The 17,503-nt window shown below is 51.3% G+C and overlaps 1 protein-coding gene across 5 annotated transcripts in view; it reads right to left on the bottom strand.

The window, feature by feature from the left end:
* RGS3 (regulator of G protein signaling 3) overlaps positions 1-17,503 on the bottom strand; it is a 220,711-nt gene that overhangs the window by 70,925 nt on the left and 132,283 nt on the right. For all 5 annotated transcript variants that reach the window (XM_054007250.1, XM_054007252.1, XM_054007249.1 and 2 more), the window contains one exon: positions 7,879-7,922. In XM_054007250.1, coding sequence (XP_053863225.1) covers positions 7,879-7,922 — 44 coding nt within the window. The remainder of the gene's footprint in view (positions 1-7,878; positions 7,923-17,503) is intronic.

Consider the following 17,503-nt stretch of genomic DNA (forward strand, 5'->3'; position numbering starts at 1 on the left):
GTACATAAGAACATAAGAACAGCCATACTGGGTCAGACCAAAGGTCCATCTAGCCCAGTATCCTGTCTTCTGACAGTGGCCAATGCCAGGTGCCCCAGGGGGAATGAACAGAACAGGGAATCATCAAGTAATCCATCTCCTGTCCCCACATTCCCAGCTTCTGGCAAACAGAGGCTAGGGACACCATCCCTGCCCATCCTGGCTAATAGGTATTGATGGACCTATCCTCCATGAATTTATCTAGTTCTAGCCTGCCTGCTTAGTGAATTGTTCCCGTTTTTCTTAGTGAATTCCCCCAGGAGTACAAAACAGGTGTTAAAGTTGTATGGCTCCTTTACATTGCCAGAGTGCTGTAAAGGACAGTATGGCCTTATAAATGCATATAATGCTTCAGTGATTAGAACTGATCTAAATTTATGGACTTAAAAAAATTCCTATCTCCATGTGCTGGAGATGCTCAGTAGCCAATATAAATTGTGAGTTTGATTCCCCAGCCTTCACTTGCTCTTCAGTTGCCTATGATGTAACACTGAGCATACAGCTGCATATATTTGTTGACTAATAACTAGAAATAAAGGGTCAAACCTAGCGACATTACTATTAGACAGAGGGGGTTTGGGGATTTCCTCCAATGCTGCCCACTCCCATTCTCCAGCCATTGTATTCTAGTTTAAATAAATTACCAAAATAATTGAAACCAGCATAATTATATTCTATGTTCCATTCTATGCATCCGAAGAAGTGGGCTGTAGCCCACGAAAGCTTATGCTTTAATAAATGTGTTAGTCTCTAAGGTGCCACAAGTACTCCTGTTCTTTTTGCGGATACAGACTAACACGGCTGCTACTCTGAAACCATAATTATATTGCGTTATTTTGACAAACAATATATGCTGAATTTTAAAATATCGTGCACAGAATTTTTAGGCGCAGAATTCCCCCAGGAGCAAGAGGGGCACAAGACTCTTTACTTAGCTTTGCAGATCACCTCCCATTTGAAATTTGCCTCTGCTGGAGCTCCTGCAGGCCTCAGGCAGAAGCACCTTGTGCTGAATTGACCATTCGCTGGCAAAGAGGAGGAAGAGGAAGGGGGGTGCAGTGCCAGTGACGGACAGGAAATCCAGTGGCCCTATCCCCACAGGGTCAGTGAGAAGAGAGCAATGGCAGGGCCAATGGAACCAGTCTCCCCAGCTTGCATTCTTGCATGCGGCTGGGCTTTGGAGGGTGGGAGGCAGTTGAAGCAAGGCCCTAGCCGTGCTGAGACAGCCCAGGGTGCCCGGGAATCTGATTGTGTAACCCCACTGTCAGTTCAGAAGGCTTGCTCCCACTGAGGCTCTGGCACACTCCTATCACAAGCTGTCCTGGCCTCCCTCCCTTGGCTCTAGCCTGGAGCCAGCCGCACTCAGCGGGAAAGCGCTGTTTACAAAAGGAAGCAGGCTCTGTTCCCACAGTCTGCAGGGAGGCTGAGCTTTGTGCCCAGGCAAAAAGGGAAGTTACTCAGCTATTGCCCAGACTGACCAGCGCATCCATCAGGACAACAAGGACAGCCCCTCTGAGGGGCACACACTGCGGGTTCTGGGAGGCATGGACACCTGGGACTTTCTTTTGTTAAGGCTGCCAACTTGCGCTCCAGAATCTCAGCTTTCATTTAAAACAGACCGAGTCTCTAGCCCACACAACTCTGAAGATAACCTTGACAATGTGACCTAGTATAACCAATGGATGGAGTGATGCCTGCTTGACTCTGTGGTCAGATTGAAACAATAGCTCACAGAGGTAAGCACTGCCCCTACCTGTCCCGAGGGGCAGGTACTCTGAAGCCCAAAGATGATAACTAAAACACCACTGGCACTAACCACAGAACTGTACGGCTGGAAGGGACCTTGAGAAGTTCTCTAGTCCATTTCCCACCATGTGCTCCCCTCACCCCCCAGCTGGGGCAGGGCCAAGTAAACCCAGACCAGCCCACACAGGCGTTTGTCTGAAACCCCCGCAGTGACAGGGACTCCACAGCCTCCCTTGGGAACCAGTTCCACTGCTTAACTCCCCTGAGAGTTAGAACTTTCTCCTTAATATCTAACCTAAATCTCCCTTGCTGCAGACTAAGCCCATTCCTTCCTGTCCTGCCTTCGTGGACTGTGATCTTTATAACAGCCCTTAGCGTATTTGAAGACTGTTGTCAGGTCCCCCCTCAGTGTTCACTTCTCAAGACTAAACATGCTCAGTTTTCAAACCTTTGCTCACAGGACAGGTTTTCTAAACCTTTTATCATGTTTGTTCCTCTCCTCTGGACTCTCCCATTTGTCCACATCTTTCCTAAAGTGCGGCGCCCAGAACCGCACACAGCACTCCAGCTGGGCCTCCCCGGTGCTGAGGAGAGCAGGACGGTTACCCCCCAGCATCCTAGAACTGCATTGCATTATTGACTCATACTCACTTTGTGATCCACCCTAACCCCCAGATCCTTCCCAGCATTATGAACCCTAGCCAGTTAGTCCCCATTTTGTAACTAAGCTTTGTTTTTTCCTTCCTAAGTGTAGTACTTTGAACTTGTCTTCATTGAATTTCCCCTTGTTCATTTCACACCAATTATTCAATTAATCAAGGCCATTCTGATTCTAATTCTGTCCTCCAAAGAGCAGCAACCCTCCCAACTTGGCGTCTGGGAGGGATAGGACAATGCCTGTGATACCTTTGAGGTCCACTGCTTCAAATGAATGGTTCCTGTATGATTCTGTCCTACTCCATGGGACAGGGCTGCACAGCTCCTCCAGGAACTACAAACAGTGGGTGGAGATTAAGGCAAATCAGCCAGGTTGGAACCCACCAGACAAGTACCACCTCCTGGGGAGGCTCATGCATACTGGTTCAAACTGGCTTTCCAGAGACCAACAGATAAAGAAAGGACTATTGGATAAATAGCCAGAGTTCAAACTGACTCCGGCTGTTAGTTCGGATCCAGTAAACAGCCAGGACCTCCTTCCAAAGGGTGCCCCAATCCTTGTGGAAGGGTTGGAAAAACTGAATCTACCAGGGGCCCATGAGACTGAGTGCTGACCTACGGTAAGCTTTTAGCCTGCATAGAGGAAACTTTATTGTCTTAATATGTTTTCTTTGTGGTGCTTTTACCTTAAGAATAAAGGTGCTTGCTCAGAAGGAGCTGCGTGGTCACTTGTGACTGCTGGCAATACACTGGGCATAGTTCTCAGAGAGAAAGCAAAGTGCAGGCATTGTCCGCTAGGCAGACCGGCTTGCTGGGGATATCATAGTGTAATTCATGGAGCTATGCAGCCTTAAAACCCTGGTCTGGAAGGAGAGAGACGTGGGTGACAGCTGGGAGCCATAAACCTTTAAATAGGTGCCCTTGAGAGATCACAAAAGGGGAATACAGGTGCAGTTACCCCAAAACTGTGACCGTGTCATCCACAAATTTTATACACATACTCTCTACTCCATTGTCCCAGTCATTAATGAAAATACTGAACAGTACTGGACCCAGGACTGACCCCTCTGGGACCCAATTAGATACATCTTCCTGTTTGACAGTGAGCTATTGATCACTACTCTTTGAGTACGGTCTTTCAATCAGTTGTGCACCCACCTTGTAGTAATTTCATCTAGACCACATTTCCCTAGTTTGCTTAGGAGACTGTCATGTGGGACTGTGTCAAAAACCTTCCTAAAATCAAAATATATCACGTCTACTGCTTCTCCCAATCCACTAGGCCAGTATCTCTGTCAAAGCAGGTAATCAGGTTGGTTTGGCATGATTTTTCCTTAAAAAATCCATCTTGTCTATTCTTCATAACCCTGTTGTCCTCTGGGTGCTTACAAACCGATTAAAAATTTGTTCCAGTATCTTGTCATGTATCAAAGCTGGGCTGATATTGCATTGCTGAACTGTGCACGAAAGAAGATGGAGGAGCTGATTGTGATGATCTCACAACCTAATGTGAGTCACAGCCTTCTTCTGCCACCTCAAGTGGGCACAGCTGGGTTTGTGGGGAAAGCTGGAGTGAGCCCACCCCACCACAATTTAACTACTAGAACTCTCATTCGCCTTCCTTCCTGCTAACAGCAGCACTTTGCATTTCTACGGATCTCCATGTACTCAGCAGACAATGAATTCAGTCCCAGAACCCTCATCCACTGCAGATGGCAGGTAAGGATTTTACCCCACAAATGCACAGTGAGTTTAAGTGACTCGCTCTAGGTCACCAAGTAAGTCAGTGGCAGAGCTAAGACTGGAACCCAGTTGTCCTCTCTCCCAGGCCTGTACTTTACCCATCAACCCTCCTTCATCCCTTAGTCTAGCACTGGCAACAGCTGAATTATTCTCCTTAGCTCCCAGGACAGTAACCTCTTGGTCATGGCAGTGAGACAGCATGTCGACTGGGAGAAGATGAATGAGTCAAGATTCACAAGCTCTATTCCTGTCTCTGCCACTAACTCACAGGTATGATTAGGGCCCTACCAAATTCACGGCCGTGAAAAACGCGTCACGGACCATGGAATCTGGTCTCCCCCATGAAATCTGGTCTTTTGTGTACTTTTACCCTATACTAAACTATAGGCCAGGTAAAAGTATACAAAAGGGCACAGTGTTTCTCAAACTGCGGGTCCTGACCCAAAGACTGCAGGGCTATTATGGGGGAGGGGGTCACATTATTGCCACCCTTACTTCTGCGCTGTGGCTCGTGGTGGTGCTGCCCAGACAGCTGCTCTACAACTGCCGAGCTCTGGAAGCAGCGAAACGTAAGGGTGGCGATACTAAGACTCCCCTCCCAACAACAGCCTTGCCACCCCTTCTCGGGTCAGGCCCCCCAGCTTGAGAGATGCTGACTAGGTTTATATTTTGCTGTTTTTAAATACATATTCATGCTTTGTTACACCATGAAATTTAAGATTTAAACATCTAAAACCATGAAATTCAAGGCTTTTTAAATGCTATGACTGTGAAATTTACAAAAATGGAGAGTGAATTTGGTAGGACCCATGTTTGATGTTGGGCGAGTCATTTCCCCACTCTCCGCACCTCAGTTTCTCCTCTGTGCAGTTGGAATGACATGTCTCTGTTATGCTCATTGAGCTTTGTGAAAGGAAGATGCTTCATCATTGCCTGTCTCCCCTCACCTGCCCTCCCTGAGCCTCCTGCCTGTTCTTGCTTGTCTTCACAATCACATTGTCTTATTTTTTAAAATCCTTTCCTTCCCCCCCCGCCCCCAAGTGCTGCATGAAGCGCTCCCTCGAAGCAGCAAGGCAAGCGTAGCTGCCTGACTGGACAGGGAGTGACGCTGGCTATATATACAGTGGGTGGGAAACACACAAAGGAAGCAGACTGAAAAAAACAGAGAAAGAACATTTCCCCTTCCCTCGGTCAGCTCCAGCCCTCACTGAGACAGAGCAGGCCCAGCATCTTCAGGCAAGAGTGCGATTTTTACAGGTCCCTTGGACACCCTCAACCAGTTCTCGCGCTGCGCGGGGCAGGGCGTCTACCCTTGTTCTGCACCCGCCTGAACCGGGCACGGAGGCTCTGTGCTCCTTCCAGCAGCAGTGGGTGACTGGGCAGAGAGAGGGTGGCCCTGGTGGAAGGGGAAGATTAATGAGATGCTGGCTGGGATGGCAGCGATCCCCCAGGCTGAGAGAGGCCGCGGCTTTTCAGCAGAGCTGAGATGCGCTGTTACGGCGATGGCATCTTTGTGTCTAGAGGCTTTCACTGATCAAAGCATGAGCACCCCCTGCTGGCGGATGAGCCACAGTACACGGCTGAACGCATTCCCTTGGCTTTCAGACTAAGATGAACAGAGGAAGTCGCAAGGCTAGACATAATTTAGGGAAGTGGAGACAAGGAGAAGAAGGGCTTCCTAAATCCAGCGTCACTGGCCTAAACCCTGCCCACTCTCCAGAGCTGCAGGCCTCAGCAGCAGGGCTGCAGAAATGAATGCTGGGGAAGAGCAGGAAGTGAATGTTTCTGACTTTTGATCCAACCATCACGTTAGCCGGGGTATCAATTGTGGCTACCAGGAGCAGAGATGTGGGACAGATTCACAGTGACATTCAAACCCAGCACAAGGACAGAGCTTGGCATTTCACTACCGCTTGGCAAGAACAAGCCAGCTCTGCACAAAAAACTCCTGCAAAAGGTTCTGTTTATCGGATCTAAACTTCTAAAAATGGCATGTTGGAATCCAAAATGGAGCTTAGGCTAGGGCTCCACTAGAGAGCTCACAGTGGCACAGCTGCACCAATCAGGGGGGTGGAACAGGGGAGACAGGGGGCTATGCCCTCCCACTTTTTACCAGCTGTAAGGGCAAGCAATGGGGGAGAGGGGGTGGAGAGGAGTGGAGGTATGGCCTCAGGGAGAAAGGGTGGCGTGGGGGCGGGGCCACAGTTCAGGCACTGGTGTCCTCCTGTCCCCCCATATTTTTAGGGAGCTTCTCCAGTCCTGGCAGGGATGCAGGCACTCCATTGTAAGCTCTGTGTAGCCACTCTAAGCCAACAGGAGAGAGCTCCCCTCTTCACTTCATTCCTCCAGCCCCCCGTGAGCATAAATTCTGTTGCTTGCGGGGTGGCTAATTCACACCTCAGAGAGACATAATTTATGTCCACTGAAGCTGTAGTGTAGCCATAGCCTTGGACAAGGGTTGCACTTTCCCACTGACATGCTCTCTGCTTCAAGGGGAAACTGACAATTGGGCAAAATGCTACATTTTAGGGTCACAAAATGATTATTATTGATTTGTATTACGGTAGTGTCAAGAGGTTTCAAATGAGGTTGGGGCCCCGTTGTGCTAGGTGCTGTACGTAGCATAGAGACAGAGTGTTCCTGCCCCACAGATCTTATAATTGAAATAGACAAAGGGCAAAGAGAGAGGGTCACGTAGCAAGTTCTAGACCCAAACTCCTGTCCTCTAAATACCAGGCCTTGAAATCAGGAACAACGTGGAGTTACTTGCAAAAATAAAAACAAAAAGCAGGCACAAGATCTGGTAATTGGGTAGATTCATTTCACAAAGAACAAGTTCTGCAGCATTCTCAACTCATTTCTGACAAAGGGAACTCAGCTAAAATACAAGTGATTATAAACATGTGTATGATATTCAGTCACCTCCCATCCGTATGCTCTTTTAGATCTGTGTTTATATAAAGCAGTCTTTTACAGTGTAATTCCACTTACGCAAATACCCTTTATCCGAAAATCCTAGTTATCTGAATCCACTGTGTGCCCTCCCTGAAACCTTATGTTAGTTAATCACCAGCTAATAACTTCTCAATTAGCCTCTTAGCACTAATCAATGACTTTGTGTTTGTATAGCTGTTCTGAGCAGTTACCTGCAGTCACTGAGACCTAATCCCATTTCAGCAGTAAAAACAACCTGACAGGATTATATGCAGCTCAAAATAGCACTTCCATCTATCCCAATGCCCAGTTACCCAAGGCCATTTGGATAAATAGGAACTTACTATGTGTTGGGTTTGGTTGTTCCTACTTGATTGTTTAAAAGTCTGATTTTGAAGGCAAGAACAAAAAACCACCTGTAAAGTCAAATCGAAATAAACTGGCAAAGAAATCCATCAGTGGGCTAAAGAACCCATAGGCACCAATCAAAAGTCAGAGCAGTGGGGAAAGAGCTGCCCCCTGATTGGCCTGGGGGGGAAGGAAAGGGTACAGGCAACAACTCTTCACTGCCTCCTGAGTCACAGATTCCACTTAACAGCTGCAGCCATTTATGTTTCCTTTCCCGACAACTGGCAAACTAATTCAAAAGAGACGTGAAATCGATCCAGTCTCTGCTCTCTGTCCCCACTACAAAGCATTGGTTAGTGTGCAGTACATTTTAGGCTCTGTGGAGTTCAACTCCCAAAGCTCTACACTCACCTCTGCAAGGTAGAGGATGCAGAATTTCAGATCTTCAGAAGAACCTATAAGGGAAAAAACAAGGCCAAAATCAGGCTTTGGCTGCATCTGGGCCTCCCCAAGCAAAGCTCTCTGGCACTGGCAGAGGAATCAGCTGTGGGGTTGCATTTAATGAGCAAAGGTTGAAGTTCTGCATGGCAGGTTGTCAGCTGGGAGCGATGTCTGCTGCGGCTGGCTTCCAAGGGGATGGATCAGGGCTAATGAAGCAGGCAAACTGGTGCTGGTCTGGAAAGCGGAGGTGCTTTCCATTTACTCACTGCACAATTAGGGCTTTTTCTCCAGGCTCATTTCCCTGAAAAAGGGTCTCTCTCTCTCTCTCTCTCTCTCTCTCTCTCGGTCACAGCTGGAGCGTGGTGGGGTTGGTCAATGCACTGTACAGGCAAGGGCCAACCTGATGCAGAAGCAAAGCAAGAGGCTCCACTGGGAGCTGTGCAGCAGATGGGCTGGGCCAGTCCCCCTTGCCAGCACCGAGATCAGAGGGGAATGTCACTCAGAACTGGCTGCCCTCCTGGGTCTCTGGGAATTAGAAGGCTGGAGCTAGTACAGGCAATTGCCATTACACACCCACTCACCCCTGGTCTCCATGTTGATCACTGAACAGCCCTCCACCCTAGGGCTTTAGGGAAAGGAATCTCCTAAATTCACATCGGGACACAGGAATTGCCTGACTGGATCAGAAACCCAAGGTCCATCTAGCCCAGTGTCCTGTCTCTGGCAGTGGCCAGCACCAGCTACTTCAGAAGAGGTGTGGGAAACAGGGGTAGGGAGGCAGCTGTGGGATAACCTATCCCCAGGGACAGTTCCTGACCCCCAAGAGCGCTGACAAATCCTTGGCTATTACTACTGTAGCTCTGGATATGTTATCGGTATAAATGCGCAGTCTCATTTTGAAGCCTTCTAAGCTCTTTTTCTCAATAATTTCATGCTGCAGGGAGTTCCGCAGTCTAATTACACAATGTGTGAAAAAGCATTTCCTTTTATGGGTTCTGAATTTACTGCCTTTCCATTTTGTTGAACGCCCCCTTGTTTCTGTGTGATAAGACAGGCTGAACGGAGGCTCCTGTGCATGCATTAGTCTGTATTCTGTTAGCATCGTATTCATCTCCTCTGTAAGGTACAGCCCCAATCTTCCCAATCTCTCGTGGTCTGGGAGTCTGTCCCTGGTCATTCCCATCGCCTGGCTCTGAGCCCCCGGGATTTCTGCTAAGTCCTTTGGGAGACGGAAAGATCCTCTGTAGTCAGGCTGTCTTCCACATCCCTCCCATCTGCACAGCACATGCAGGACAGGGGGCCTGAGCCAAAGCGGGATGGGGAGAAAGACAACCAGTGCAGAGGAGATGAGCTACAAGGCAGGAATCAAATGCCAAAGGAGGCAGAGGGCTTGTGCCTCTCAGCACTCACAGCCCTGCCATGATGCCCCACTTCCTACTCTCCAGTGCAGGGAAAAGGGATGCAACCCCAAAGCCTTGACAAGGGCCCCATAGGCGTGCGCACGGGATGTACCCAGGCACACCCTAATGCAGGGGTGGGCAAATGGCTCCACTCTCCCGGCGCAGCAAGCCGCCGGCCCCTCCCCCGCTTTCCCTCCCTCCCCTGGAGCCAGGCTCCAGGAATATTCAGGGCTGGGGGCTCTGCTCCACCAATATCTGGAGCTGGGTCTCTCCCCGCCGCCACACACACACCCCCCCGGTGTCCCTGCCTGGAAGAAAGCGGCGCACGCCTCTCCCATGCCTGCTTGTGCGGAGCGGCTCCCAGCAGCAACTACTGTCTGCTGCCCCAGTGTCCTAGTGCCCCCCATCCGCTAATGGCAGGGCAGGCTGCCCTTACCCTGCCCTTCCGCCCTAGCCCTGAGCCTCTCCAATGCCCCAAACTCCTCATCTCCAGCCCTCATCCCCCGGCACCCTAATCCTCTGCTCCAGCCCTGAGCCCCCTCCTGCATCATGAACCCCTCATCCCCCGCACCCTCATCCTCAGCCCCACAGCCCTCACCCCTGCACCCCCTCCTATCCCCAAACTCCCTCCCAGAGCGTGCACCCCCTCCCCTTCCCACACACCCCCTCCTGCCCCCAAACTCCCTCCCAGAGCCTGCACCCCTCACCCCATTCTACACCCCCCAGCCCAGAGCCTACACCCAAACTCTGTCCCAGAGCCTGCACCCCTCACCCCCTCTTGCACATTCACCCCCTGCCCCAGCCCGGAGCCTGCACCCAGCACCCAAACTCCATCCCAGAGCCTGCACCTCAGACCCCCTCCCCCACCCAAACTCCATCCCAGAGCCTGCACCCCTCCTGCACCCTAATCCCCAGCCCAGGCCCTATACCCCAGACCTCCTCCCCCCACCCAAACTCCCTCCCAGAGCCTTAGGCAGGTGGGGGGTGGAGTTGGGGGAGGGTGGGTTCTGGGCACCACCAAAATTTCTACAAACCTGTCACCTATGCACGGGGCAGCATGTCTGGCTCTGCGCCGCACAACATGCTGCTAGGAGCCTCATGGTAAGGGGGCCGGGGCCGGGGGGGCGGCGGGATTGGATAAGAGGTGGGGGCAGTCAGGGGACAGGGAGCAGGGTGGGTTGGATAGGAGGTGGGATCCCGGGGGGGTGTTAGGGGTGGGGGGTCTCTGGAGGGTGCAGTCACAGAGCAGGGGGGTTGGATGGGGCATGGGAGTCCCGGGGTCTGTCAGGGGGTGGGGGGTGGATAGGGGTCAGGGCAGTCAGGGGACAGGGAGCAAGGAGGGTCCTGGGGGGGCAGTTATGGTGGGGGGTCTCTGTAGGGGGTGGTCAGGGGACAAGAAGCTGGGGGTGTTGGATGAGTCAGGAGTTCGGGGGGGGGGGCCTGTCAGGAGGCAGGGGTGTGGAGAGGGGTTGGGGCAGGCAGGGAGCAGGTGGGGTTGTATGGGTCGGGAGTTCTGGGGATCCTGTCAGGGGGCGGGGAGCGGTTGGATAGTCATGGGAGTCCCGGGGGTCTGTATAAGGGTCGGGGCAGTAGGGGGTAAGGTCCTAGGGGGGCAGTCAGGGGACAAGGAGCAGGGAGGCTTAGTTAGGAGCAGGGGTCCCAGGAGGGGGTAGTCAGGGGACAAGGAGTGCGGGGGTTGGCGGTTCTGAGGGGGGCAGTCAGGGGGCGGGAGGTAGGAGGGAGTGGATGGGGGCAGGGCGGGGCGGGGCTAGGGCGGGGCTCCCTGGGTGCACACCCTAATGAAATGTGCTGCGCACGCCTATGAAGGGCCCCATGCGCCAGCTCCAAGTGTGCGCCCCTCCCTCTGGAACAGCCCCAGGGACCTGACTCCTCCTAGCCCTGTCCCCAGCCCCGGCAGGCAGGGAGGCCTCTGACATGAGGGGGCGGAAGGAGCCGCTGCTCTGGAAGCGGAGAGGTAACACTTCCCCTGCATTCTCTGGCTACATCTACACAGGGATAAAAAACCCGCGGCTGGCCCGGGTCAGCTCCAGGGCTGAAAAACTGCTGTGGAGGGGTTCAGGCTTGGGCTGGAGCCTGAGCTCGAGGACCCTGCGAGGCGGGAGTGCCCAGAGCGCAGGCTCCAGTCTGAGTGTCTGCACTGCCGTTTTTAGCCCTACAGCCTGGGCCAGCTGTGGCTGTACCGCAGAGCCACTGCCAACACAGGCCCTCCAGGAGACCTGTCTCCATGGAGCTGGCCCCCTGCCTGGCCCTTGGAAAGGGAGGTGACGAGTCATTCCCAAGCGGCAGCCTGGAGCTTCCTCATCTCCCACCTCTGCTCCAGTCCAGACAGTTGCCGCAGCGCCCGGGACCGGCTAAGCTAACGGACTGGCTGGTGTTTTCCACTGAGAGCGATGCCCCCTTGCCCTCCATATGGGATCCGCTGGAGGGAAGGAGAACCTCTGACTGTGCCGAGCCCTGGGAAAGCCAGCCCACAGCAGGCACCTGAGCCCAGGGTCACTCAAGGAGATTCAGTCAATACAGATGTAAGCAGAGTCAGGATGAGCTCTACCCTGACATCTGGTGGTGAATTATGGCGAGTGTGGAAAAGAACTCCAGGGGCTGATCTTGTTTGCATAGGCACACCCACTCGCCTGGCATGAAACCACAGCAACTCAAAGTGGGTACTTTGGCTGGTGTGGGATCCCCAGTTTTCTCTGTTATTGGGGCAGGAAGAATAAAGTTTTGTTACCCTGATTCTGTGAATCAAGGCCAGTGGAACTGTTGTATGACAGAAGGACTGAGTGAGTCATTCACCATTACCTAGGTAGCATTTGCTTGTCAAGGGGCATGGGTTACAAAACCCAGTGAATTGAGAGAGGTTGGCGGCAGGTATTGGTACTGGGTGGTATCGGTCCCTTTTGTGGGCCTGAAACACCAATTGCACCTCCTCCTCTCTCCACTGTTGAATGTCAGAGCTAACTTTGATTCCCTTAGGAGTCTAGTTACAGACTGCTGAGCTGAGTTCAATTTGGGCCAATAGTGCACCAGCACTGGGGCTCCCCTACTACTAGCTGAAATCACTAAGAACTGAAATCACAAAAGAGCTAAAGCTATTTAAGAGCTGAGATCACTGAGGCTGTGTTAACTAGTGGGGGAGCCTGAAGCTATATTGCTAAGCTAACTTAGCGGAGCGGCTGGAGGAGCAGCTAGCAGAGCAGAGCCTTGTGGGAGCGGCCCAAGGGACGGCTGGAGCGGAGCAGCTCACAGGTCAGTGAGCGGCGCGGCGCAGCTCACAGGTCAGTGAGCGGAGCGGCGCGGCTCACAGGTCGGTGAGCGGAGCGGCGTGGAGTGGCACGACTCAGGTCGGGACGGCAGGAGTGGGACTGCGGGTGGAATGGAGCAGTTCGTGGTGAAGGCTGCGGTGGAACCCCACGGAGAAGCAGCCGGTTGGCCTCGGATCACGTAAGGTGCCCCTTAACACCCTGCTCACCCCCCCCCCTTTGAACTCTGGGGCTGCACTGATCATGGACAGAGACTTTGGGGGGTTGTCGGACTTTTGGGACTTTTGTGATTCTTGGGTTGCTGGACCCAAGAGACTTTGGGATTGGTGGACTTTTGGGACTTTGGTGATTCTTGGGTCGCTGGTTTCAAGAACCAATGGGAGAGGACACGGCCCAATTTGCTGGGGTGGGTCTTCGCTCATGGTTTGGTCTAAGAACTCTAGTTCTGGTGTTTTTCCAATTTAATGCTGATATTGTTTACCTCATGTTATTAAACATTTTCTGTCACACTCAGACTCCATGCTTGCGAGAGGGGAAGTATTGCCTCTTAGAGGTGCCCAGGGGGTGGTATGTAATTGTCCCAGGTCACTGGGTGGGGGCTCGAGCCGGTTTTGCATTGTGTTATTGAAACGGAACCCCTAGATACAGGACCTGGCCCTTGTTGCTGCCAACTTAGATGGGCAGAAGGGTTACACACAGCAGGGCCACTTGGACTTTACAGCAGGACATTCAACCTACTGGAGGTTGTTCCCCTGGGGCACCATGGCCCCCTGCCCCTAACGCAAGGTGCCTTTTCAAATGTTATCTCCTGAGAAGCAGGCTGGCGCTGCAATTCATGTTCAGGAGCGATTCTTGCTACTGGCAAAGTCAGTACAAGCCCTGTCTCGTTCTCACAGCGTGTGCAGCGCTAATGATGGAACCAGGCTGCCTCACATTCTCCAGAGAACTGCAGACTCACCATCCCAGTGCAGTCAGCAGCCCCGGAGTTCCCAGCTGGCATGGTGACCCAGCAGAGAGGCTGATGCCACCAGTGCCTTCACCAGGAGGAAGATGGGCAGAAGTCAATTTTTATTTTTTTAGAATTTTGATGGATAATATCAGGGGGTATTTTAAAGCATTTTTTATTATTTTTATTGATTTAAATTTTCATATTGCAGGAAATTTGGGGGATCAGATAATAATTATTTAATGACAGTAGATGCCGAGATTCCAAATATTAAAGCTTTATAACCGTTAAAACAGAAACTGTCAACATCACATGTCAAAATATACCAAGTCAATATCCTCCAATGACACCTACCGCATTCTCAAGCAGTGTTTTCCCTACTTTGCCTCTCTGCACATTTTGATTTTGATCAGTTTTTGCAGGTATGCTGAAATCGACGTTTACCAGCTTTGACCTATAAAACTCTAATCCTTCCAAGGCTATCCCTGAGCAGCAAAGACAGTGCACACAGCAGTGCAACATGCTCAGCTTTTTCCTTACAGTGACTTTCTGCTGGCCTTTGGTGACCACGGTCTGGGGGATCACAAGCTTCCCCCACTCCAACTACCAGGGCTGGGGCAGACTGAGGACTCTGCAGGGCCTTGGTTTTAAAGGGCACGATGTCCCCTTTGCAGGGATGGTTGTGCCCAAGTCCCAGGACAGGCTGGTGACATCCAGATATGCTGGGAATGCTGTTGGAGAAGTGTCAGATAAAGAACACTTTAGCACAATGCATATGTGCAGCCATCCTGAGCTCTGCTCTGCCCAGTCCCGTGCTGGGTTAGTTAGGGTCTGGAAAACGCCCTCATACTCCTCTGCTACTGTAACTAAGTAATGGGGCTGGGAGCCCAGGGCCTGCTTTATATCCTTACGAAAGCGAAGAAGTACCTTCCTGCACCTGAAAGGGCCCATGGCTTCTTCCACATCCCCCGCAGGTTCCAAAGTGGCCACTAGGGGTTGTTCAAAAGCTCACACACCACCTCTCTACTTACCACTCCCACATGCCCGGGCATCCCACCAGCACCCCAAGACAGTTCCTACGCAGGCTGTACCAGAACCCCCACAGCACCTTAACCCAGACAGTCATCAGGGCTGCCTTGCACGGCCAAAGCCAGCGTTCTGGGCGACCCTGCAGACGCCTCCAGCTAGGGCGTTGCACTCGGGGGGGCTGGAGCTTAGGAGGCCAGGCCATTTACTTGATACTGGGGTTTAATGGCCATTTCCCTTTACTCTTCCTTAGTGTACAAAACTCCCACTTCTCCCCTCCCCCCAAATGTGGCCCTTCCTTGCTTCCTTCACTCTGAAGAGCAGAGAGATGAAACTAGGGCCCAGCTTCAACAAGGCCTGCTTAGCACAATGTGGCTATCAGGCAGGAGAATGGCCTCCCAAGCCGCTATCACAGCCCGTCTGCGAGGTCGATAAGCCAGCTCCCCGAGCTCAGACACAAGCGTCCATTAATTTATTTTTATTTATAATGTATTTAGTGACACTGGCTAGTAGCTGCCTTGGGAAAGTTATAGTCTTGAGACCTTGTGTATTTACTGTATTTGGGTTCCTACAATAATACGTCATAACAGATGGCTGCTTAATACAGGAGGACAAAACACATGGCCACTGGGACTGATTTCCCTTCTGAGTGGCCAATGCCCTTCTGGAAAGTTACAGACATAAATCATAGAATCATAGAATCTCAGCGTTGGAAGGGACCTCAGGAGGTCCAACCCCCTGCTCAAAGCAGGACCAACCCCCAACTAAATCATCCCAGCCAGGGCTGTGTCAAGTCTGACCTTAAAAACCTCTAAGGAAGGAGATTCCACCACCTCACTAGGTAACCCATGCCAGTGCTTCACCACCCTCCTAGTGAAAAAGTTTTTCCTAATATCCAACCTAAACCGCCCCTACTGCAACTTGAGACCATTGCTTCTTGTTCTGTCATCTGCTACCACTGAGAACAGTCTAGATCCATCCTCTTTGGAATCCTCTTTCAGGTGGTTGAAAGCAGCTATCAAATTCCCCCTCATTCTTCTCTTCTGCAGACTAAACAATCCCAGTTCCCTCAGCCTCTCCTCATAAGTCATGTCCAGCCCCCTAATCATTTTTGTTGCCCTCCGCTGGACTCTTTCCAATTTTTCCACATCCTTCTTGTAGTGTGGGGCCCAAAACTGGACACCGTACTCCAGATGAGGCCTCACCAATGTCGAATAGAGGGGAATGATCACGTCCCTCAATCTGCTGGCAATGCCCCTACTTATACAGCCCAAAATGCCGTTAGCCTTCTTGGCAACAAGGGCACACTGTTGACTCGTATCCAGCTTCTCGTCCACTGTAACCCCTAGGTCCTTTTCTGCAGAACTGCTTCCTAGCCATTCGGTCCCTAGTCTGTAGCAGTACATGGGATTCTTCCATCCTACGTGCAGGACTCTACACTTGTCCTTGTTGAACCTCATCAGGTTTCTTTTGGCCCAATCCTCTAATTTGTCTAGGTCCCTTTGTAGCCTATCCCTACCCTCCAGCGTATCTACCACTCCTCCCAGTTTAGTGTCATCTGCAAACTTGCTGAGGGTGCAGTCCACACCATCCTCCAGATCATTAATGAAGATATTGAACAAAACCGGCCCCAGGACTGACCCCTGGGGCACTCCGCTTGAAACCGGCTGCCAACTAGACATGGAGCTGTTGACCACTACCCGTTGAACCCGATGATCTAGCCAGCTTTCTATCCACCTTATAGTCCATTCATCCAGCCCATACTTCTTTAACTTGCTGGCAAGAATACTGTGGGTGGGAGACTGTATCAAAAGCTTTGCTAAAGTCAAGGAATAACACATCCACTGCTTTCTCCTCATCCACAGACCCAGTTATCTCCTCATAGAAGGCAATTAGGTTAGTCAGGCATGACTTGCCCTTCGTGAATCCATGCTGACTGTTCCTGATCACTTTCCTCTCCTCTAAGTGCTTCAGAATTGATTCCTTGAGGACCTGCTCCATGATTTTTCCAGGACCTGAAGTGAGGCTGACTGGCTTGTAGTTCCCCGGATTCTCCTTCTTCCCTTTTTTAAAGATGGGCACTACATTAGCCTTTTTCCAGTCATCCGGGACCTCCCCCGATCGCCAGGAGTTTTCAAAGATAATGGCCAATGGCTCTGCAATCATATCCGCCAACTCCTTTAGCACCCTCGGATGCAGCGCATCCAGCCCCATGGACTTGTGCTCGTCCAGTTTTTCTAAATAGTCCCGAACCACTTCTTTCTCCACAGAGGGCTGGTCAACTTCTCCCCATACTGTGCTGCCCAGTGCAGCAGTCTGGGAGCTGACCTTGTTCGTGAAGACAGAGGCAAAAAAAGCATTGAGTACATTAGCTTTTTCCACATCCTCTGTTACTAGGTTGCCTCCCTCATTCAGTAAGGGGCCCACACTTTCCTTGACTTGCTTCTTGTTGCTAACATACCTGAAGAAACCCTTCTTGTTACTCTTAACATCTCTTGCTAGCTGCAACTCCAAGTGTGATTTGGCCTTCCTGATTTCACTCCTGCATGCCTGAGCAATATTTTTATACTCCTCCCTGGTCATTTGTCCAATCTTCCACTTCTTGTAAGCTTCTTTTTTGTGTTTAAGATCAGCAAGGATTTCACTGTTAAGCCAAGCTGGTCGCCTGCCATATTTACTGTTCTTTCTACACATCGGGGTGTTTTTTTCCTGCACCCTCAATAAGGATTATTTAAAATACAGCCAGCTCTCCTGGACTCCTTTCCCTCTCATGTTATTCTCCCAGGGGATCCTGCCCATCAGTTCCTTGAGGGACTCAAAGTCTGCTTTTCTGAAGTCCAGGGTCCGTATTCTGTTGCTTTCTTCCTTGTGTCAGGATCCTGAACTCGACCATCTCATGGTCACTGCCTCCCAGGTTCCCATCCACTTTTGCTTCCCCTACT

The sequence above is a fragment of the Malaclemys terrapin genome, chromosome 17 (assembly GCF_027887155.1).
Source record: "Malaclemys terrapin pileata isolate rMalTer1 chromosome 17, rMalTer1.hap1, whole genome shotgun sequence".
Lineage (NCBI taxonomy): Eukaryota > Metazoa > Chordata > Testudines > Emydidae > Malaclemys > Malaclemys terrapin.